Genomic DNA, 23,215 nt, shown 5'->3' on the forward strand with positions numbered 1-23,215 from the left:
ATATTTCAGTCTTTTTCATCTACTAAACTTGTGAATATTTGCCTTTCATTTTCGAGGCTCCTATGGCAAGTTTGTGCTGATTTAGGCATAGTGGTTGAGCACTGACCTATAAACCAGGAGGTCATGGTTTGATTCCCAGACAGGGCACATACCCAAGTTGTGGGCTCAATCCTCAGTAGGGGGAGTTCAGGAGGCAGCCAATCAGTGATTCTCATCATTGATGTTTCCATCTCTCCCTCCCTCTCCCTTCCTCTGTGAAATAAATAAAAATATTCTTTTTTAAAAAATGAAGAGAAAAAAATAAAATGGGGAGAATGAGTCTTAATATAGAATCATTGATCATCTGGTATCCCAAATTTATAGATAAGGGGACCAAAAGAGGTAAACTGATTTGTCCAAATAAAGCCAGGAATCTGGTTTTATTCTTACTCATTGACCAGAAGTTAATTCATCTATTAATCATTTATAAATCTCAGGGTACCCTGGGAAGATTGCCCTTAAAGAAAATGTCTTACTTTATGTGAATGAAAAAGATGACTATTTAAAAAAATCTTTGATGCTTTCTTATCCTCAAAAATAAAAAAAAAGATATTCAATTGAATAAAAAATCTAAAAGAACCTTAATAAAAAAAATCTAGTTCCTGGTGCTCATTTTATAAACAAAGAATATATTATTATGTCTTAGAAAGAAGTCAAATTTCACTTCTAGACAAATTGGGTTTCATAAAGACCCACGAACAAGTCGTACTACACTGCCAGTTTTACTCCATTGCTTTCATTTAACCATAATTACATTTGTCTTTTTGGTTATTGTTAATTCAAAGGACTACATTTTGATTTAAAGAAATAAAGCTATATACTATAGTCAAAATTACAAAATAGAATAAACTATCAAGTCTCAGATGTCATTTCTTAAATATTACTCTTTAATTGAATATCTTCTAAAACAGGAAAAATATATTGTGTGAACACAGAGGAAGTTGACTTTTACTCTACTCTCCAGAAAACGAGGGTCTATAGAGATAAGTTAAATATTCACAGCATGTTTTTCCTCAGGTGGGATTTGAATCAGACGCTTTTTCCCTCATGGACATCGCTGCCGGAACAAGCCAAGTGGTGATTTCTAGGAGAGGCACCTATGGCTCCATCATGGTTTCCTGGGAGGCCGGATACGCTCCTGGGTTAGAAGTGCCTGAATTCATTGCTGTTGGCAACATGACCCCGCAACTGGGTGAGTTGTAGGTTTTCTAAGATCTGCTCTGTAATACATGGAGGTATGTAATTGGCCTAATTTTCTTGGGTCTTCCTTATTCTGGGAAAATGACCTGTTTGTTTTATAATATAGCTTGGTGAGGATGAGAGAAAGTTTATTCAGTCAAATTAAAAATTTCATACCTCACTGGAAATAGCAGTCACTAAGCTCACTTTATATATCAGGAGTTTGTTAAAAGCAGTTCTAAAAACTTAAATTGGATCATACAATAATAAAAATAAAAAAGGCACACCTTTGTGTTCGTGTACATGTTCACCTGAATATTTGACAGTAGAGCAACTGTTACTTAATCTACGTTCTTTTTCAGTTACACCATTAGTTTTATGAGGGTCGGTGAGATGAAATGTTAGAGGGTTTGACCTGGACCAGGGGTTGAAGACAGGGTAGAGGAGGCAGCGTTTATGTGTTTTAGCGAGCTTGCTGTACGTTTATTTCCCTCTTTCCCCACCTTTAAAATGTTCCTCTTTTCGTAGCCTGTAATAGAATTTTGGAAAAGGGAATATTTCACTACATCTTTCAGAGCCGAATCCCCATTGAAGAACTCAGAAAGGATAGCCTACTTCCCTTTTCATGTTTCCTTCCAGGGAGCCTTTCCTTTTCCCACGGAGAACAAAGTAAAGGCGTCTTGTTGTGGACGTTTCCCAGCCCTGGCCAGCCAGAGGCCTTTGTCCTGCACCTCTCAGGAGTCCAGAGCAGTGCCCCCGGCGGGGCCGAGCTTAGGTGAGATGTCTCGGAAGAACAGTCTGGAACGTATCTTTTGAAACAGAAAAACACACACACAAGAAAACAACAAAAACAAAACACGCCACGAGATCACTTTCCCTGAAGCAGATGCCAAAACGGTTTGTGGTGGAGTAAGGCATGGCCTGCATGCCAGAGATGCCACGGGGCAGGCTGACCTCCACAGAGGCACCGCCACCCTTCGCCTTGCAGACAGCTCACCACCATGGCCTCTGATTCCAGAGGGTTGGCCCGGGGTAACAGCTCCAATAAGAAGCGGAATGGCAAAGTCACCTATTTTCAAAGGGGCTGTCTTTTGAGAAGTAACTGGAAAATACCTGCTTTCCCCCAGGGATTCAGAGTAAGAAGAAGCCGTCACAATAGAGTAATAATATGACTTCTGTCATTGGCTCTTTTGAATTTAATTTAAATCGGAATACTTGCAGATAAATACGTTCAAGCCACAAGCAACTGACTTTTCTCCTGGTTGGGAAGGGCTTGATCAGAACAGCAGAGGGCAGACTTTAGCACAGACTTATGGAGTTAGTCTTGCCACTTACTTGTCACAAGTTAGCTCATCTTGCCACTTACTTGCTGTGTGACTTGGGGAGCGTTACAGGATCTTTCTGTTCTTCAGTTTACTTATTTGGAAAGTGGGAGGGAAACGTATGGGTAAAATTGGTGTGCGTTCAAGTGGGTTTCTGTATATAATATGTTCATGTGTGGGAGATACTGGTTGGTAGCATCAAATATGGCTTTAGTTCATACTTATGTCATTTCAAAAGTGTTTGACCATAGAATGTATTTTAGGGCAACAAATTCAAATGCTTTTTGCTTTAAGAATGATATGTGTGTACTCTTATTCTTCACAGTAGCCGTATGACATAGATACTATTTTAGTCCCATTTTATAGATAAAGAAAGTGAGTCACATATAGATTATGTAACATACCTAGCGTCACACAGATAATAATGGTTGGGGCCATGATTTGAATCTAGCTCTTAACCATTGTGCTATCTGTTATCAGCGCGTTACCATAGAGAGTGGTGGACCCTAGAGTGTCCTTCCTTAAAGGCATTCAAATTCAGAAAAAAAAACCCAAAACTGTTAACCAAAGAAAATATGCCTGTGGTCTGGATTAGGCTGATGATACTTCTGACATAATCATTAACTCACAACAAAACTCTACAGGATTAAAGCTAAGGATTAATCATGCAGTCATGGAAGTTTTCCTCCAGTCCACATATAAAATCCCAGTAGCATTTGTGTGAGGGAATTGGCCCATTATGATGCAAGGATTTTGCATCCAGCAAGGGCAACTATTTCTATTTGGTAGATAAGAAACTTGGCTGACGTCCAGAACGTTCTAAGAATTTGTGGTTTCCTGTGCACTGATCGTAACAGAGAGCCTCGCGTGTCAGGCCTTTCCGAGAGCTGCTCTGGGCTGACTGGGGAAGCAGAGCAGGCTCCTCTGAGCTCCTCACTTTGCTCAAACGTGTGAGGGCCCCTTGCCGCTGACAGCAACTCCTGTTCTTACATTTCCCGTGCTCTGACTTATTCATCAGCAAGTACTAGGGTTTTATGGAATTTGAAAGGGCATGTCATTTTTAAGATGCCCTCCTGCACAGCATCTTAAATATGTGAAAAATGAGTCTCTGGTGTGGTGTTTCTATTTTCATCAATTCTTTTTTTTTTTTTTTCCAGATCAGGTTTCACTGTTGCCGAAATTGAGCCAATGGGAATCTTTCAGTTTTCCCCTAGTTCAAGGCATATCGTTGTGTCAGAGGGTACTCAGGTGATCAGATTACAGGTACAAAGACTCTTTGGGTTCCACGGCAATCTTATTAAAGTTTCCTATCAGACAACCGCAGGGAGTGCCAAGCCACGGGAAGATTTTGAGCCCGTTCAGAACGGGGAGCTGCTTTTTCAGAAATTCCAAGCCGAGGTCCATTTTGAAATAATCATTATTAATGACCAGCTTCCCGAGATAGAAGAATATTTTTATATTAATCTAACCGCAGTAGAAATGAAAGGATTGCAGAAGTTTACACAAACCTCCTGGCGCCCGCGCCTGAGTCTGGATTTCAGCGTGGCAGTGATCACAATACGGGATGATGATGACACAGGTCTCGCTCCCATCGGAACTGACTCCACCGCACACCCCGACGTGACCAAGATAACTGCCACTCCACAGCCAACTGCAGTGGTGGCCACCGATACTGGGGCAACTGCTATTCCTGAGACACCTGTCACCCGGCCCGAGGCGGCCACTGGAACTGCGAATGTTTTCATTCATGGAGCCTTCAGTCTTGGGCCGCCCATTGTTTACGTGGAGGAGGAGATGAAGAATGGGACACTGAACGCAGCAGAAATTCTGATCCGAAGAACAGGTGGCTCTACTGGCAATGTCAGTGTAACAGTTTTATTTTCTTAAATCCCATGATTATTTTGGGCATTACTACCTGAAGCATTGCCCTTTCCCGATGCCTATGGACTGTCCAACCTGACGTGGGCGGTAGAAGAGGAGGACTTTGCAGAACAAACTCTCATCCTTACATTTGCAGATGGAGAAAGAGAACGGAAAGTATTGGTTCAAATTTTGGACGATGATGAGCCCGAGGGGCAGGAATTCTTCTACGTGTTTCTCACAGACCCACAAGGGGGAGCACAGATTGTGAAGGGGAAGGATGACACCGGGTTTGCAGCTTTTGCCATGATCATTATCACAGGTACCTCTCTGGGGGGATGGAGAGAAAAAGGTACCACTTTTGTGGTGTAGGATTTTTTTTATAAGAGTTAAGAAATACAGAAGATAGTTATAAAATATTCATGGGGATCTAAAGTACAGTATAGGAAATATAGTCAATATTCTGATAACCATCTATGGTGCTAGGTGGATATTGACAATATCAGGGGAAGCATTTTGTAAAGTATATAATTATTCAACCACTATACTGTATACCTGAAATTGATACAAAACAATATTGAAAGTAAACTGTAATTGACAAATAAAAATGGGTAAAAAAACAACAAAGAAAACCACATAGTCTTCTTATGGCATGGACCCACACCGTGAACACATGATGCTGTTCTGAGGTGCTAGGCTAGAATTGAATGGACTGTAAGTGTTACTTAGCTCAGAGCTAGTTAAACAGTCTATACTTTCACAATATATGGAAAACCTTAAACATACGTAAGTCCATGTTCTTCCTCTGGAATATACTTAATTTAGTCATCCAAGTACACAATTGCCTATCCTGTTTTGAACCCTCATTCTGGATTACCAAACCACTTTCAATAATCCATTCCAAAGTCTAAGATCTCATTATCAAGAAATTCTTTGTATTTGTTGGGAAACAGATTAAAACTATCTTCTTTTGTTTTTGTTTTGGACCAATGCAGTATATTACATAGCTTTTTTTTTCTATTGAGTGTACATATTATTATTTTTAAAATATATTTTATTGATTTTTTACAGAGAGGAAGGGAGAGGGATAGAGAGTTAGAAACATCGATTAGAGAGAAACATCGATCAGCTGCCTCCTGCACATCTCCCACTGGAGATGTGCCCGCAACCCTGGTACATGCCCTTGACCGGAATCGAACCCAGGACCTTTCAGTCCGCAGGCCGACGCTCTATCCACTGAGCCAAACCAGTTTCGGCTGAGTGTACATATTATAATAGCTTAAAATATGATGACTTTTTAAAGAATTCCTCATGTAGCTTATAAAATATTTTGGAGATAATTTGCAATTTTCCTCTGAAATCATACTATATTTCTTTAGGTAGGCTAGTTCGTCTTATCAATACATTACAGTAAGTATTTGCATACTCTGTTGTTTTATACAGACATTTATAAATTTTACACAGTGCTGAGAGTTTAAGATGACACTATGAAAAAACAGTCACTATTTCAGTGCAGTGCAGACCCTACATTTTTTCCAGTTTAAATACAATTTTGTAGTATGAGGGTGCCTGTAACCTCAATTGACAATAATTTAACTTCAGTAGAAATTAAAGGATTGCAACAGTGTATGAAATTACACTGGCAACCATGCCCGAATCTGGATTTCAGTGTAACAGTGAAATCCAGGATTGTGAGTTAAAAAAACAACAGCAAAGACACTTGTCTGAGTGTTGCTCAGATGACTTTCTTTTACTCAGAGTTACTCACGAGTTCCTTATTAGTTCTGTTTTTCTCTGGGGCAAATAACTGAATGTGTAATATAGATGGTCTCTGGTCAACTCTTTTATAGGAAGGTAAATCAGTTAAAGGGAGTTCATTTACTTAATAAATATTTATTGAACACTTACAGTGTGCTGGCCACTGTTCTTGGTCCTGGGGATGCAGCAGTAAATACAGCATTGCCGCTCTGGTAGAACTTGCATTCTGTGAGGATACACTGATTCTTAACAACCTATAACAATAAAAGTATAATATGCTAATTAGACTGGACAGCTGAAGGTCGTCATTCCGGACGAAGCCGTGGTGGTGGGGGCCGAGGCAGAGGTGGTTAGGGGCGATTAGGCAGGCAGGCAGGCGAATGGTTAGGAGCCAGTGGTCCCAGATTGTGAGAGGGATCGGGCCTAAACCGGCAGTAGGACATCCCCTGAGGGGTCCCGGATTGCGAATTTTGTGCACTGGGCCTTTAGTAAACACATAAAACATCAAGGGATATGAGATATAGAGTCTCATCGGAGAGAGATGAGCATGTATCTCAGGGTGGGGAGTAGGATTTGAAGTTTTCTTTCTTCTGGTCTTCTGTTCTAAAAGTGTTAGCCATCATTTTTATTCTAGCCTATTTTTAGTAAAGATCTTTTATACCAACTCAGCTGGGAAGATTAGTGGAGCATTGGAGATCTTTTGAAGTCTTAAGTATACTATATAACCCTGCATTTTTCTTTTCAGGGAGTGATCTTCAAAATGGCATCATAGGATTCAGTGAAGGGTCCCAGAGTGGGCTCGAGCTGGGTGAAGGAGCTGATAGAAACAGACTGCATCTTACTGTCACAAGGCAGCCAAACAGGTGTGTGTGTGCATGTACATGGAAGATGTAACAGCCTGTGTGTCTGTATTTGAATTCATAAAGTGGTAAAGGCAGGTTCAAATGTTGATAAAAAGTAGTGTGGAATTTGGTGTGTCAGTGTTCAAATGCTCTGGTTCTTAGTCTGTGATTTAACACACTTGGTTTAGGAGCATGACTTAGGGCTACCTTGAATGTAGTGTACTTCATAAGGTGCAGCGTATGTAAGTTATCACTGCATTGTATTTACTATAGTGTGATCACTCTGCATGCACAACCATTTACTGTTAGAGACACATGGAGCACCAAAAATTTTGCTCGTGACTTAATATTGTATAGTACACACATTCTGAATGCTCATCATATACATGCACTAGGTATGTACATGTACATGTATTATCTTTACAATCTGGGGCCTACATAATCTCTGAAAATGTAGGCCATCTCCTACCCTTTATTTTTATAACAACCGATTTTTTTAGCAGTTGTGTTTTTTCTTTAGAAGAATTATTATTAAAAGACAAATGAGGAACATTTACTTGGACCCAGAAGTTCTCTGTTATTTTCATTTTCATATTTCTGGTAAGAGACATAGTAAGCAGAAAAATATAATTATATTTTTCACATTCCTGATACACAGTGGTTCAATGAATACGTATTCCAGATTGAGTAGAGTGTGGTAAAATATTACTATGTACAGGACGTGCTTTGGATGAAGGGTACACAGGCCCTGTGGGAACACGTGGGCGGTAGAAGCATCAGACACAGGGTAAGGCACTCCGTTGCTGCATTTGCAAAGGTTTTGCTTTGCTCCTAGGGCCTTTGAAGATGTCAAGGTCTCCTGGCGAGTCACATTTAACAAGACGTCCCCTGTGCTCCAGAAGGACGGAGTGAACCTGAGGGATGCACTTCTCTCTGTGTCTGGGACCACAACCTGTGCAACAGGTCAGACAAAGTGCTCCATCACCATGGAGCTCAAACCTGGCAAGGTAAGAAATGAGGAGCCATAGCATTGTCAGTTTCTAGTTGTATTGCTTTAGAATTAGTATTTTAAAACCACTTTATCGAACACACATTGGTCATGTGGAGACTATGTCTCGTCTAGGTGTAATATCGAAATCTCTTTGCTGGGTGACAGACTTAGAATTGATTTCATTAGAGAATTTTTATAAATAAGCTCATTAGTGTATACTTAAAACTAATACTAGTTATATGACAATTATATCTCAATTTTTTAAAAAAGCTCATCAGTTTTCTTTGTTTCTGTTTCTTGTCATTTCTAAGATTCTTCCTGGCCCACCTGCTCAATGTGTGAATGGTCCCTTGTATCATTTTCAGCCAATTAGTATCTCTGGTTACTCTGAATATTTAGTGTTTTGCTTTTATTATATCTATAGATTTAATCATATCATGTCTATGGATTTCATCATAGGATAAAAGTTCTCTTCCTTCATCTACAGTTAGAAAGTTCCATTTTGATCCACCTAAGGGGCAGAGAGGCCATGCTTAAGTGTGGCCTCTCGGCCTTTGGATGAATTTCTATTGGTTCATGTTGCCCATGACACTCAGGAGACAGGCATTCCCCCTCTTTCCAAAGGAATCTGCATTATTCAGGTGGTATTGGCCACTGATGTCCTAACAGAGCCTTAGTCATTTAGTAATCATGTGTGGCTTTTGTTTAAAAAATGACTGTTCTGTGATACTTTAATGCCTAGGGAGCACTCAGTAGTATTTATTGTTTGTCTACTACTTAACTTATTAAACTCAAATATTTAATACAAAAACCAGTCATAATATTATGAATGTTCAAAAGTATATATATACATATATATATACACACACGTATATGTACATATACATACATACATATATATATGTATATTTAGAGAGGAATGGAGAGGGATAGGGAGACAGAAACATCTGTGACAGAAAAACATCAGTTGGCTGCTTCTCGTATGCCCCCTACTGGGGATTGAGCCCACAACCTGGGCAGAGCCCTGACCAGGAATCAAACCAGTGACCTCTTGGTTCATGGGTCGACGCTCCCTTGGATATGCCAAACATTTAAAACAGCAGAAAAAGCACACACAAATACAATTACAGTTGACCCCAAACATATGTTGGGGTATGGGTACCACCTGCCTTTGAAGTTGGAGATTCACTTCTAACTTACGTCAGCCCTCCACATTCAAGATTCCCAACTATAGACCAAAAATACAATTGACTTGAACAACACTGGTTTGGACTGTGTAGGTCCACTTATACACACCTTTCTTTTTTAAAAGTGTCAAATTCAACTAATTTTAATTATTTACTAAGTGATTTTCTTTTTGCTATTCAAATTGTCATGTCATGTCACTGAAACCCTATTAAACTGGTAATTTTCATTTTGCTTTAAGAATCTCTGGGAATTTATTTGCTTTATAGCAATAACATTCCACAGCCAGCCTGATTTTTCCTGAGCTAAGCCATTCAACCAATACTGCCCAAAAACATGATTTTTTTTTTCATCAGAAAGAGTTTTAGAAGTCTTAATCTATGGACTAGAGAGCTATGTGAGAATTAATGGTGGACCACCTTGATAATGATAGAGTTAGGAAATAAGTTTTTAAAATACTGACTTCCCACTGATTTTTTTTTCTAATTTACGGTATTTCATTAGCTACTAATATATCCTATCACACTGAAAAGGAGGAACTGAAATGTCAGTATTCAAAATATTTGATCAGTCCTGGCCGGGGGGCTCAGTTAATTGAAGCATTGCCCAGTACACCAAAAAGGTTGCATGTTCGATTCCTGGTCAGAGCACATACCTAGGTTGTGGATTCGATCCCCCAGTTGGGGTGTTTACAGATCAATGTTTCTCTCATATTGATGTTTCTCGCTCCCTCTTTTTTTCTCTTTCTCCCTCCCTTCTTCCCTCCCTCCCTAAAAACCAATAATAAACCATACTCTTGGGTGAGGGTTAGAAAAAAATTTTGGTCATATTATCTACTTGAAAACATTTAAATCCTCTTCTATGCATTTGTTCAAATAGTTTTATGCCCACAACCCCACATTTACTAAGTCTCCCTGAAGGACACCACTTTCTCCAGGATGCCTCCCTTGGTATCTTGTTAGAATTCTTAATCCTTTAAATTACTAAGACTATATGTAACTTTCTTATGGAAGTTATCGGTTTTAAACAGGGTCAAAATTTAATTTTATTTTGCCTAAATTTAGACTTATTTGATTCTAAATTTTGGAAAATACATAAAACTACCAAACTGACGATTTATTATCAATATTTATGTCTAACCCTTTAAAAATAAAACCTTCCTGGCAAAGTTGAAGCTCTCTTTTTCCCCTATCCAGAGCAGCTCCATGCCCTGCCCTGTCCCCAACCCAACCCCTCCACCTGAGCCAACTAGCCATGGCATTTTAATTTTTAAATATTTAAGTAAATATGTGTTCATTAATGATATGTGGTAAGCTTGATGTGATTTTAGCTTTACATTTATTGTATCATGCTATGCATACCATCATGCAACTTGGTTTTTCACTCATTCTGTTTTCAGATCCATCCATACGGAAAAATACTGAAATACTTCATTCCTTTTAACTGTTAAATAGCATTTCATTGTATGCATATATTTTATTTATACTTTTGCTTATTGAAGTGCACATAGATTGTCTCCTGACATTGATTTTTATAGTAAGAAGCTTACCCAGGGAGAAAAATGGTGTTTCATAAATTCCATAGTAATCTAACATAAGATTTTAATTCTGTAATCATATAGACTGTATTTCTAAATATTCATTTATTTCTGTAATTATGTATGAACAGTACCAATTATTAACATCAGAATTATCTAAAAATAGAAAAAATGGCAGTCTCTTTTTTTTCATGATCAGATGCCACAAGTTGAAACGCATTTTTTTGCGGAGCTGTACGAAGTCACTGCTGGAGCAGCGATAAACAGTAGCGCGAGATTTGCGCAGATCAGATTCTTACAGAGTGCTGAGCCTCGGAGCCTCGTGTGTTTTTCTGTGGGCTCTCGGCTACCAGTGGCTCACAAAAAGGCCACTTTAATCCGTTTGCAGGTGTCCAGAGATTCTGGGACAGGGCTAATGGTGTCTGTTAACTTCGGTACCCAGGTAAGCATGAGGTAATTATTAACAGTTAAGGTTTTCTTCTTTAACCATGGCATGAGTAGTGAAATAGAGAATGAGCAATACATTATTTTCTTACGATTGTATCATAAGTCACATTATATTTATTATATTAAACTTCATGTTTTAAAATGGTAGTGTTTTGTATTTTTCTTTCTTTCAGAAAAGTTGGTTGTGTAATGCAAACTGTCTTGCATAAATCTGTCTTATAAGATCTTTAGAGAGTTAAAATTTCTTCACAGTGTGACTATATAAGACCAGAAACAAAAAGCAAGGGTCTTTGTTATTGTTTATAGATGAACTAGTTGAAAATCTTCTCTGGAATTTCAAGCACCAACTGATCTGTATATTTCTTTAAATCCATGAGCTCATGTGGTGTTACTGCCACTTTTCAAATCCGTCCTATTAGGTGACATCAGGTGAAAGAGAGGGATCAGGTAGGTATCCAGGGACTCAGAAGAGCAGTACTATGTGACATGAAGTGACCAGATCCTGGGATTGGGTCAGACAACACCATGCACCTTTCCAGCATTATTTTTTTGTTAACCCTCCTCCAAGGATATTTTTCCATTGGTCTTTAGAGAGTGGGAGGGAGGGAGAGGGGAGAGAGAGAGAAACATTGATGTGAGAGAGACACATCTACTGGTTGCCTCCTACACAGGCTTTGACTGGGGCTATGGATCAAACCTGTACTCTGATGAGAAGGGAATTGAAGTTGCCAAAATAAGAATCTGAGTGCCAATATCTCTGTCATATTTATTTTTAGTCTTTCTAGATTCTTCATAAATGATTTCTTGCAAAACACATGCTGCCCCTAGCATGTAACTCATCTCATTTTTATAACACTGTGGGATGGAAATGTTCTGTATCGTGACTGTATCAATGTCAATATCCTGGTTGTGAGCTAGTACGATTATGCAGAATGTTACCAAAGAGGGCTGTTGGGTAAAGGGCCCAGGAGGTCACTCTATTATAGCTTGTAAACTGCATGTAAGTCTACAATTATCGCAGAATGAAAAGTTCAATTTTTAAAATTAGAAATAAAAGTTTTACTTCTCTGGTATTTTATTTCCCTATTGCTTCATTGCCTCTGTATTTTCTCTCTCTTAATGCTAGGCATAGTACTAGAAGGCAAAGACATATAATTCTATTTTCAGTAGCAGGCAAGAATGAGGAAATTATGGACCAAGTTGCGAGTCTGTTACAATGATATCAGTCCTCATTTTACCTCTTTAAATAGTTTTTCATTATGTAGTTAAAACAGTAGCTGTAGTGCACATACTCTGTGGGTCAGCAATCCCAGGACATAAATACTATAGTCTCAGCACTCGTTCTCTTATATCCACATATTTCTGATAAAAAGGTAAGGGATATAAAGTTTTGAGATAATGAAAATATCACTCATTCCAGTTAGTTAACATTAAATTCCATAGGCCTATAGCGAATCCAAATTTGAAAACCCATTCAAATGCTCTCGTTTATATGTGTGCGTACTGGCCCAAAGCACACAAGGAAGAGTAAGCCTTCCCTCCTATGCACACATTGCCTGTTGCAGGCAAAGGCTATTTCTGTGTTGCTTTCCATTGTTTCTTTTCAACTGCATAGTGCTTCTTGTTTTTATATGTATTTTATAAACACAAGAACATTTTGATGATTCCATTTCCTTTCAATGTCTGAATTCTGAAATAAATCCTACAGGAAAACAGTGGGCAGAATGTGTATGTGCAGTTTGTAGTAAAAAAAATCACCCCCACCTAGCTTAAGAAATGGAGCTTGATCAGGATCATAGAGCTAGATACTGTGGACCCTTCTCCTGCCTTTTCCTTGCAGGATAACCTCTCCCCAACTTGCAGGTAACCTGTATCCTGAATTTCATGTTGAGTTATTCCCTTGCTTTTGAATTATTCCCTTGCTTTTACCATCTACCATATGCTGTTTCAGTTTACCTCTTTTGGAAATTATGCAAATGAGATTCTGCCAACTGTATTGTTTGATGGTGCGCTTCTTTTGCTCAGCCTGTCCATGTGTATAGTTCTTTCACTGTCACTGTGACATTGTATTCCAATGGATACTTTAGTTTATCCATTCTTGTGTTGTTTCTTTCAACAAGGTTTTTTTTTTTGCTTTTTTACCATTTTGCTTCAGGTGTTCTTAAAAACCTTTTATCTTCATTGATTTTTTTTTTTCATTTTTTGGCCCACTTGGTCATTTCCTCTTTGTGGAAGATGCTCTTCTCCTTTGGACTTCTGGAACATCCCCCTTACCTACTCTTAGCCCTTACCTCACTGGCAGTTTCTTCCTGTTGCCCAGGTAGTCTTCCCGACCAAGAAGTAATGGGGTGCACCAAGACCGAGTATGTAGGCCTGTTTTCGTCAAATATCATCTATTAGATGAGAACTCCTGAATTGTTATCACCAGTTTCTTCACTACCCTGATCTAGACTCACATATCTGATTGCTCTACTTGACATACTCATTTGAATGTTTAAAAGGTATCTCAGACTTAATATGTATAATAAATAACTTTTGATTTCTCCCTTAACATCATTTCCCATTTTCCACTGTTCATCAAAGCAAACATCCTCAATTCTCCTCTTCCTTTCCACCCAACACTGTATTAGCCAGGAAGTCCTACTGACTCGACATTCAAAGTATATTTCCAATCTGTGCACATAGCACTCTTTCTACTTATACAACTCTACTTCAGTTATCTCTTCTCCCTGCCTCATGCATATCCCCTGCTACATATCCTTTATGTATATGTATTATATAATAATATATATGTATAATATTCATATACATATTTTTCAGAACAGTCACAAAAATATAAAATCTGTCACTCTCCTGGAAACCTCCAGGGTATTCCTGCCACACTTTGTAAAATGGATGTACATGATCTGGCCCCTGCCCACCTCTCTGGTGCCAGTTTCTTGTACTTTTGACCTTGTTCCAATCACATTGGCCCTCTGGCTCTTCCTCAGGGCCTTTGTAATTGCTGTTCCCTCTGTCTAGAATGTTTCCCCCTAGATCCTATGTGCCCTGTTCCCCTACACCAATGTGGTCTCTGCTCAAATGTCACATCAACAGCTTCCCTGAGCAACCTTATCTGAAGTAGTACCCTTACCATCACCCTCATGCCCCTGCCTAGTCTTACTTTCCTTCATAGAATTTATCTTCCTATAAAGTTATGTTGTTAATTCTATAACTTCTGTAGCATGTCCTCTGCTAGGCTCCGTGAGTGCAGGGGTTCTGTTGTTCCTATCTGCAACCACCGTATGCCGCCTGACAGGTATTGGGAGTTTAGTATTAGTTTGCTCATTAGTAAGCAAATTCACATTACTTTGGTTCTTCCTTGACTAAGTTCTCATGCTTCGATTTACAAAAAGCTTTTAATAACCACAATTCAAGGAAATGCAGGTGTGTGTATGCCCCAGGTCCTTATTCCTTAAGGTGTTTTCATATCTCAGTAGAAATGACAAGAGACCCATTCCTCCTGCTCCTCCTTTCTTCCCTCCGCTTTCTCTTTTCTCCCCAAACCCCATCTCCTCCACATTTCCAGGCAAAAATGCAGATTGAGCTTGTATTCCCTCTTTTCCTCCATACTTGCATTTGCAGCCCGTGTTATTTAAGCACAGTGTTCACAGTCGGAGAAATTCTGTGAGGTAGTCGGGACAATTGTAATTCTCTTTCTTGGTCTACTCTAAGGCATCTGTCTTTCCTGACCTCCTCACTGTTTGTTGTACATTTTCCCCTTTACCTGAGGAGATTAGAAAAAGTCTAAAACCCACTGATTTCGTTGTAATGTTGTCACGACCCGTCAGTCTAAGAAAAATAGAATTTGCTGAGTCAGGGTTTGTGTGGGACAAGATCAGAGGTGCCGCAGCTTCACTGAGGCGTGTTGTTTGATTTCCAGGAGCTGAGGAGCACCGAGACAGTGGGCCGGACGCTCATCTCTCCAGCTCTTTCTGGGAAGGATTTTGTGAGAACCGAAGGCACCTTGGTCTTCGAACCTGGCCAGAGAAACGCCGTATTGGATGTCGTCCTAACCCCAGAGACAGGGTCTTTAAATCCATTTCCTAAACGCTTCCAGGTTGTACTTTTTGACCCAAAAGGCGGTGCCCGCGTCGATCCCGCGTATGGGACTGCCAACATCACGCTGGTCGCCGACGCAGCCGCGCAGGCCGTGTGGGGGCTCGCGGAGCAGCTGCAGCAGCCCCTGGACGGGGACATCCTCCGCAGGGTGCTCCACGGCCTCAGCGTGGAGGCGGCCGCAGAGAGCACCGACGAGCAGCTCAGTGCCGTGATGCACCTAATACACAAGGTAAGCCTCGGCGCGTGTCGGCAGCTGGTTCCGGAAGGTTTCGTGAATTTGAAAAATAAAAACAAACACACATACACATTTATAATGTCAGTGATCATGAAATGATAATAGAGTGAAATTTCTGAGCATAGAAGTGGAGCGTATCATATCTGATAATGTACTTTTGCTTGCATGTGACTTACACCTGTTTGGAAACCTCAGTCTTTTTTTTTTAAATATATTTTATTGATTTTTTACAGAGAGGAAGGGAGAGAGAGAGAGTTAGAAACATCGATCAGCTCGGCCAGGGGTGTGCCCGCAACCAAAGTATATGCCCTTGACCGGAATCGAACCTGGGACCCTTCAGTCTGCAGGCCGACGCTCTATCCACTGAGCCAAACCAGTTAGGGCTTGGAAACTTCGGTCTTAAACTCAGAGAGTGATGACTTAGCTGCTGCCGCAGCAAGGATAGCCAGTGTCAGAAAAGGGGCAGCAGATGTCAGAAGCTACAGGCTCCGTCTGATTCTTCAGAAAGTGGACAAATACCTTTTGAAAGTGCCTCTGTTTTTTGAGTCCATAAAAAGAGAACTTGAACTAGATTCCCAGTTCGTCCTGCTTAAATGATACAGAACAGGAGCTTTTGCCCTCAGCTTGGTCTTTGCTCCTCCCAGGCCCTGAAAGCTTTCACAGAACAGAATAACTCAGCAATGACCAGATAACTTCAGGCATTCAAATGGGTATGGACTTAGACCAACCAGGTTTAATTTTAAGCCTATTTATTTGTTTACACTTCTGCAAATGGTGGAGTTAAATGGAGATGTTAGACCCTAAGAATAAATGAAGCATATCTAAAAAGCATCATTGTTAAAGGAAAAGACTCTTATCGGGGTTTATTTGAGGCTTTTCTTATAAAAATATTTATCCATATATTGATATACAAGGAAAAAAGATTTTGAGTACGTGCATATGAATTCTTAAGTACTATATTTCTTACGTGTGAACTTTAAATCCTAAAATGTTTACAACGGGGTTTCAGAGGGTCATGCCTACTTTACTTTTTATATGTCTCTTACATCCAATGCCTGAAGGGTAGGAAAAAATATTACAAAGCACACAGATAGGAAGAGGAGGCCTTGCCAAATAGTGTAAAGCGAAGAAAAGTGACTATTTCATGCAGAGACTTCTCTTCCTGGCACTGGAACCCTGGGCTGGGGAGTCTGCTATGGGTCTGGGACCCCTTGCTCCTCAGCGCGGTAGCTTTGCTGCCGAAATATCCCTCCTGATTTTTACCCGTCACATGTGGGTTTGGGACCCGCCTATTCTCTGCCCCAGTCTCGATGTCGCTTCTTTAAATCCCTGATTGTAGGACTTCCACTCAGCTAGATTTTAGGAGGTTCTGAGTGGTGGTTGTGATGTAGTTTAGTTGTAATTTTGATTTTGTTGTGGGAGGAGGCGAGTAGTTCCTACACCACCATACCACCATCTTGACCGGAAGTGTGAGTCATTTTTAATACATAAGTTTGAAGTGGAGGCCCAGAAGTCATACAGGAAATGATTGATAAACTTCACCACATAAAATTTAAGCAAAATTTATTTTTGCATATTTCATAAGCAAGATCAAAAGAAAGCTAAAGTTATATGTCAATTAGATCTCAATAAAACCTGGGATTAATAAAGTAAGAAAAATAAAGACAACTAATGGGTGTTGGGAATATTTATACAAATATATGTATAATAATAATGTTTATTTCAGCATAGCATATAATAACAAAAAGCAGAAAAAATAAGCATCATAAGAGGGGCCTGGGATATCCATAAAATGCATAAGAATTTTCATGTTTTAAACATATTTATAATAATAAGAAAATAAAACAGGCACCAAAAATGTATATGATCACACATAGTAGGGTCTAATTTTAGCAAGTAAATATAGTTAACTTTGAATTTCACAATGAATGAAACCATTTTTAGTATTTATATGAAACAATTATTGGTTACTTACCTGAAATCAAATAGAGTCACTTAAACTATATCTGGCAGCCATTCATGTATTTTAAATGCACTTAATATAAACTCTAAGATAACCTCAAATTCAGGAGTAGAACATTCATGTACTGGATAGAAGTTCATTCTACAAGGTTGTATATTTTAAGTAAAATTGTTTCATATTTGTAAGTTTTATTTCCCCCCAGATTTTAGCTTCTTTGAAACAGAATTTGCTCTATACTATATATTTTTATAGGAAGAGCTCAATAAATCTTACATATTGTTATTACACTCACCAGAAGTGACTTCTTATTTATGTTCAGAGGACACAACTCTGTGCAGAAGAGAGCATGAACTTTAAATGACTCACTGTATTTTGGATAAAATTCAGCTGTGGGTTTGGGCAAATTTTTGCTATGACAATATTCTTTCCTTTGATTTTCCTAGATACATATATTAAAATGAAAATTATTTAAAATGCTGTTGTTTTTAATAATAATTTTGGTCTTTTAAGACTGCTGGATTTGATGTGCAAAACTTAATTTCTTAGGGTTTTGGTTTCCAGGTTATGAAAGCTTGGTAAAACATGAGTCAAGAGGCGTTGCCTTTAATTTTGTGTTCTGGAACACTTGAAAGCACAGGAATAATATGTTCTGTGAAAGTTTGAAGGACTCTCCACCCCTTCCAAAGATCTCCTTTTTTGTTTTCTTCCTGACAGTTTAAAAAAAATGTTTTCCATGGTTGATTCAGGCTCTGTACTTTTTTGTAAGCCAATTTTAATAATTGGGGGGTGGGAGGTTCTTTTTATTGTTTATGTAAAAATGTCCCTTTAGAACAAAATATTCTTATCATATATTTTAATAATATATATCTTCTATTTTTAGAATGCTTTTTCGCATTGGATTTATTTTATAATCACACTGACAGTGATTTAGACTTTGTCTATATTTTACTCCTGGTTGTATATTTTGTGCTTGCAGTAATTTTGCCTGCCCTGGCTGCAAACTGAGCCAATGTGTGTTATTCTAGGACACGCAGGTAGGGGGATGTTTCCAGTCAGGGTAGGGGGGCTGTCGCAGTGCCTCATGGGACACTCACCATCTCAGAAAGCAACACATTCTCTTTCTGCCTCTGTTTCCTTATCTGGAAACAAAACAAAATAATATTAGCCCCCCCTTACAAGATTGTTTTAAGAATTAGAGGAGTTAGTATACTAGCTGAGAATAGCACCTCTATAAACCAAGGGTTATATAAATGGCCTTCTGGTTTTTGTGTGTTTTCCTAAAACTTTCTTTTGCCCTTGAATGTGCATGAATGGTTGGGTGGCTCTAGAATTTTGGATCACAGCCTTTAATTCTCACAACTCCACATGTTGCTCTGGTGGTTTCTGGCATTTCATTTGCAAAAAAAAAAAAAAATCTGATGTCAAATTGATTTTTTGTTTCTCTGTTAGTAGTTATTTTCCTGTCTGTTTTTCTGGTAAGATTTTTTTTAACTCTTTTAAAAGTCACCAGATACATCTGGTGTTATTTCTTTTTCTTATTTTCACTGGTATAAGCAAGCTCTGCATTTTTAGATGGAAGTATTTCCTTAGCTTATCAAGGAACTGTGTAGGTTTTACCTCTAGTTGCTCCTTTTATGTACTTGGTGTATCTTGTGGATTGGTCCCGTTTGTTATATTTTCTCTGAGTCCTGGGAGCATATATTGAGCTTATTTTCCATTGAACATATTCCATTTGTTTCGGTATCCAATGAGCTGTCCCCTGTCTCCATTGTAGTTTTTACTTTGTTAAATTTTTATTCTGTCGTTTTTATCATCTTTTCCTTATGGATTGTTCTCCATTCTGCCTTACTATCGTTGGGATTGCTACTCTTACACTTGGATTTTGAGTGCAGCCAACAGCTTGGTACCATATAGATTATAAAACTATTTAAAAAATGTGGGAAACATGAGCCACTTCTTCAATGAGCTAACTAGTAGGAGTAACAGACAAATCATTTCAACATTGTCATCATAAGTTTGTTAATAAAACTACGTGCAAAGTACAAAGGGAGTGATCATGTAAATGACCAGGCAGGTGGGGCCCAGTGTAGAAGTCATAGAGAAATGATGACTAATTTGGATTTTGAAGAATTAATAGGGGCTTCTCAGATATATAAGAGTGCGTGGAATAACAAGTCAGTGGCTTCACATCAAAGCTTGGGCAGACAATAAAGATGTGGCCTCCGTCATTCTGGCAAGGAAAAAGCCAAATCATGAAGCTATTTCTCCTCTTAGTCTCCTGTTCCCTCAAACAGCAAATAACCCAGCTCTTTAAGGTAGGAAGGCTCATACTCATGGAGTTCTTAACTACTCTTGGTTGGAATAGGATTTTCTCATTTGATGTTTCAGGAGTTTAGTGACATGTGGTGGTTTCTGTTCATTGAACACTTATAATCAAGAATAATCTTGCCCAGCCAGTGTGGCTCAGTGGTTGAGCATTGACCTATGGACAAGGAGATCACAGTTTGATTCCCAGTCAGGGCATATGTTCGGGTTGTGAGCTAGATCCCCAGTGTGGGGCATGCAGGAGGCAGCCGATCCCTGATCCTATCTTATTGATGTTTCTATCTCTCCTTTCCTCTCTGAAATCAATAAAAAATATATATATTTTTAAAAAGAATAATCTTGCTTCTATATGGACATTCTTGTATTTATTTCCTTAGTTGGTCAAAATAATAATCCTTGGGGTAGATATAAAAGAGATTAATTTTGACTCATGATGTTAATTATTGTAGTTAAAAGTAAGCGACCCATGCAACCATTTTAGGCTTAGTTTAGTTATTAAATAGAACATATTATGGTGATTATGCATTTTCTTTATAAATGATTGTTTATGCTTTTTAAAGTACAAATGGATATTTTTGAAATATAATTTTGATCCTGATTTCTCTTAAATTCTTCATAGGTTCATCCTTATTTTGTTAATGCTAATAACGGTTAATAAAGAACACAGTATAGTATATGATACATTATCATTTAAAGAGTTTATTAAGATGTTTTTTATATTTGTTTTTCCCCAGATAACTGTTGAAGGAAAAAAGCAAGCATTCAGTATTGAAAACCGAAATCTCTTCTATGATATTCTTTGTGCTCTTATTAACCCAAAGCGCAAGGACACTAGGGGATTCAGCCACTTTTCTGAAGTGACTGAGGATTTTGCCTTTTCTCTGCTGACCGATGTTACCTGTGGTTCACCGGGTGAAAAGTAAGTATCGTTTAATACACTAGCTGTGCTTTCTATGTTATTCATTCACAGTTTACAAAGTAATACGCAGTGCAAATAACATTTATATGATGTAACTAGTGACTATAGAGTTAATGCATTGTACTAGTGCACAAACGAAGTTAATTATTTGAAAAAAAAACACAGTAGTTACATCAAGAAAAATAAATTATAAATTTATCCTGGCAACAATATATTCCTCCTGTTTTTAAGGGTCTTTTATAAAAGGCCTTTTCTTTACTCTTACTCCTATAATGAATAGAAGATACAATCTGGAAAAAAAGGAAGGTGATTCCCACCGTTAGATGTGTGCTTTGATGTGCTGGTAACAGGTGGTTCCCTGGAGCTGTGGTTCAGTTTCATCTGTTTGGAGGCATCTCTCAGAATGTTGTTGAACTTCATACTCGTCGTTTCATGGCAGAACGCAAGCAAGAGGAAAGGAAAAAATAAAAAGTGGCTCATGTTTATTAGTATTTATGTAATTAATTTTGTAACTGTATGTTAATAGTCTTTAGAAGTCATGGTGTTTTAAACGGGGTAAGTGTAGTACAAAGCTCTAAAAATGTTTATTTCTATTTGATTTAACATAAACATGGTTGATAATAAATAAAAAAAAGCGTGAAAAATGGAGATTTCCCTCCCAGTTCTCACTGAGTAGTATCCGTTATTTAAAAAGCAATGATTATTATTTAATGGGACATGTCTGATTTAAAATGTTTATATTATCTCTTTAAAGTTTAAGATTGTATTGATTGATTTTAGAGAGAGAGGAAGGAAGAGAGAGAGCATCAGTTTGTTGTTCCACATACAGGGTGGTCGATTCCTGTATGTGCCCTAACTAGGGATGGAACACTCAACCTTGGCGTATCGGGACGATGCTCCAACACACTGAGCTACCCGCCAGGGCCTCTATAAACTTTATTTTTTATTTATTGATTGTGGGGAGTGGCTACAGTGTTTTGGACAGGTTTAAGCCTTGGACTGATGAGAGGGCACAGTCTTCTCTGCCACATGCAAGTCCCAGCTTAGAGGGCAGAGCCCTCCCAGCACAATTATAGCCAACAGCTGTAGTTGTAAGCTTGGACCTATGGTCCGAACACATGGCCCCACGTGCCTGAGTGATGTGGGCTTGACAGAGTTCAGGTGCATGTAGTTGAGTAGGATTGAAACCCACGATAATGTTGTAAACATCTTGATCACGCCCTTACTTTGCCTTGTAGCATCTGCTATAAACTAAAGGCATGGCTGTGGGCGTGGTCGCTGTCTCAGAGAAGCAGCGTCCCACCGAGACCCGGCTTTCATTTTCTTGTCTGTCTTTCCTAAGCCTTTCAGCCGCCCCACTCAGGTTCACCCTTGGCTGTGCTGGCGCGGCACAATTGATGAACGCTATGATCAGTATTCATTAAGTTATGTCGATATTTGAAGACTAATTTTAAAAAATTGGTATAATAATTTAAATCATCTCTTTATGGGGCCCTTTATGAGCTGACATGTTATTTTAAATATTGTTTGTATTGTAAGACTTCTATCTTCTTAGATCACAAGACACGTAAAGTTCAATGAGATAGTCAACTCAGATATAAAAGTGTTACAGGATAGATCAAATAATAAAATAATTATAATAACTGATATTAACTATTCCTCTGCTCTAGTTCTGACACTGTATTAGATTGAACAATATGAAATTGCCTTTTTATCTAGATATTAACGGTATAATATATTAATTGTTATATGGATTGAACTAGTCCTTAGTAAAAGTTGTACATATTTTATTCCTGCAAAAGATCAGTTTAAATAGCTGTTCAAGGATAGGTTAGGGCTTTTATTATTCCTATTTACGGATGTAGAAACTGAGGCTAGGGGCCTTATACAGCTTGCTGGTGGTCACATGATTAGTCCAGGGTGAGGCCTGGGCTCAGTTCCAGGCCTGCAGGCCAATCCCAGGCCTACTTGACTCCACTACCCTTGCTGGCCTCTGTGCCATGTGGTCAGAAGTGATTGTAAACCACTTGCTTTGAAATAGATCTTCCATTCTGAGCCCCATGACTCCAAAGTGCCCTGGGCTTTCATCCTAGGTCAGTGCCTGGGTGTCACTTGAGGTTTGGGTACAGAACCAGCATCCGCTTACACTGTATTCTTTTAACCCTGATGGTCAAGACCTGGGGACTTGTTTTTCTTTTCTTTTTTTAGTAGATTTTTATTGATTTCAGAGAGGAAGGGAGAGGGAGAGAGAGATAGAAACATCAAGAATGAGAGAGAATCGTTGATCGGCTGCTTCCTGCATGTCCCCCACTGGGGATCAAACCCTAACCTGGGCATGTGCCCTTGACCAGAATCGAACCCAGGACTCCTCAGTGCATAGGCCAATGCTCTGTCCACTGAGCCAAACTGGCTAAGGCTGCTTTTCTTAACGAGGAGCATCATCAAAGCTCCTGAAAAGCTCTGCGTGCCCTTTCAGGAAGCCCCTTCTGCAGTCCTCCCCTGTTCCTAAATG

General features: G+C 38.9%; 1 protein-coding gene across 1 annotated transcript in view; it reads left to right on the forward strand.

Annotated features, from left to right (window-relative positions):
- The window catches only part of ADGRV1 (adhesion G protein-coupled receptor V1), a 481,118-nt gene that overhangs the window by 182,126 nt on the left and 275,777 nt on the right, over nt 1–23,215 (forward strand). Inside the window, 8 exon segments of the mRNA XM_006775582.2 lie at nt 1,057–1,231; nt 1,858–1,993; nt 3,698–4,722; nt 6,904–7,021; nt 7,836–8,007; nt 10,913–11,155; nt 15,083–15,490; nt 20,519–20,703. Of these exon segments, the coding sequence (XP_006775645.1) occupies nt 1,057–1,231; nt 1,858–1,993; nt 3,698–4,722; nt 6,904–7,021; nt 7,836–8,007; nt 10,913–11,155; nt 15,083–15,490; nt 20,519–20,703 (2,462 nt within the window).

The sequence above is a fragment of the Myotis davidii genome, unplaced genomic scaffold (genome assembly GCF_000327345.1).
Source record: "Myotis davidii unplaced genomic scaffold, ASM32734v1 scaffold44, whole genome shotgun sequence".
Taxonomy (NCBI): domain Eukaryota; kingdom Metazoa; phylum Chordata; class Mammalia; order Chiroptera; family Vespertilionidae; genus Myotis; species Myotis davidii.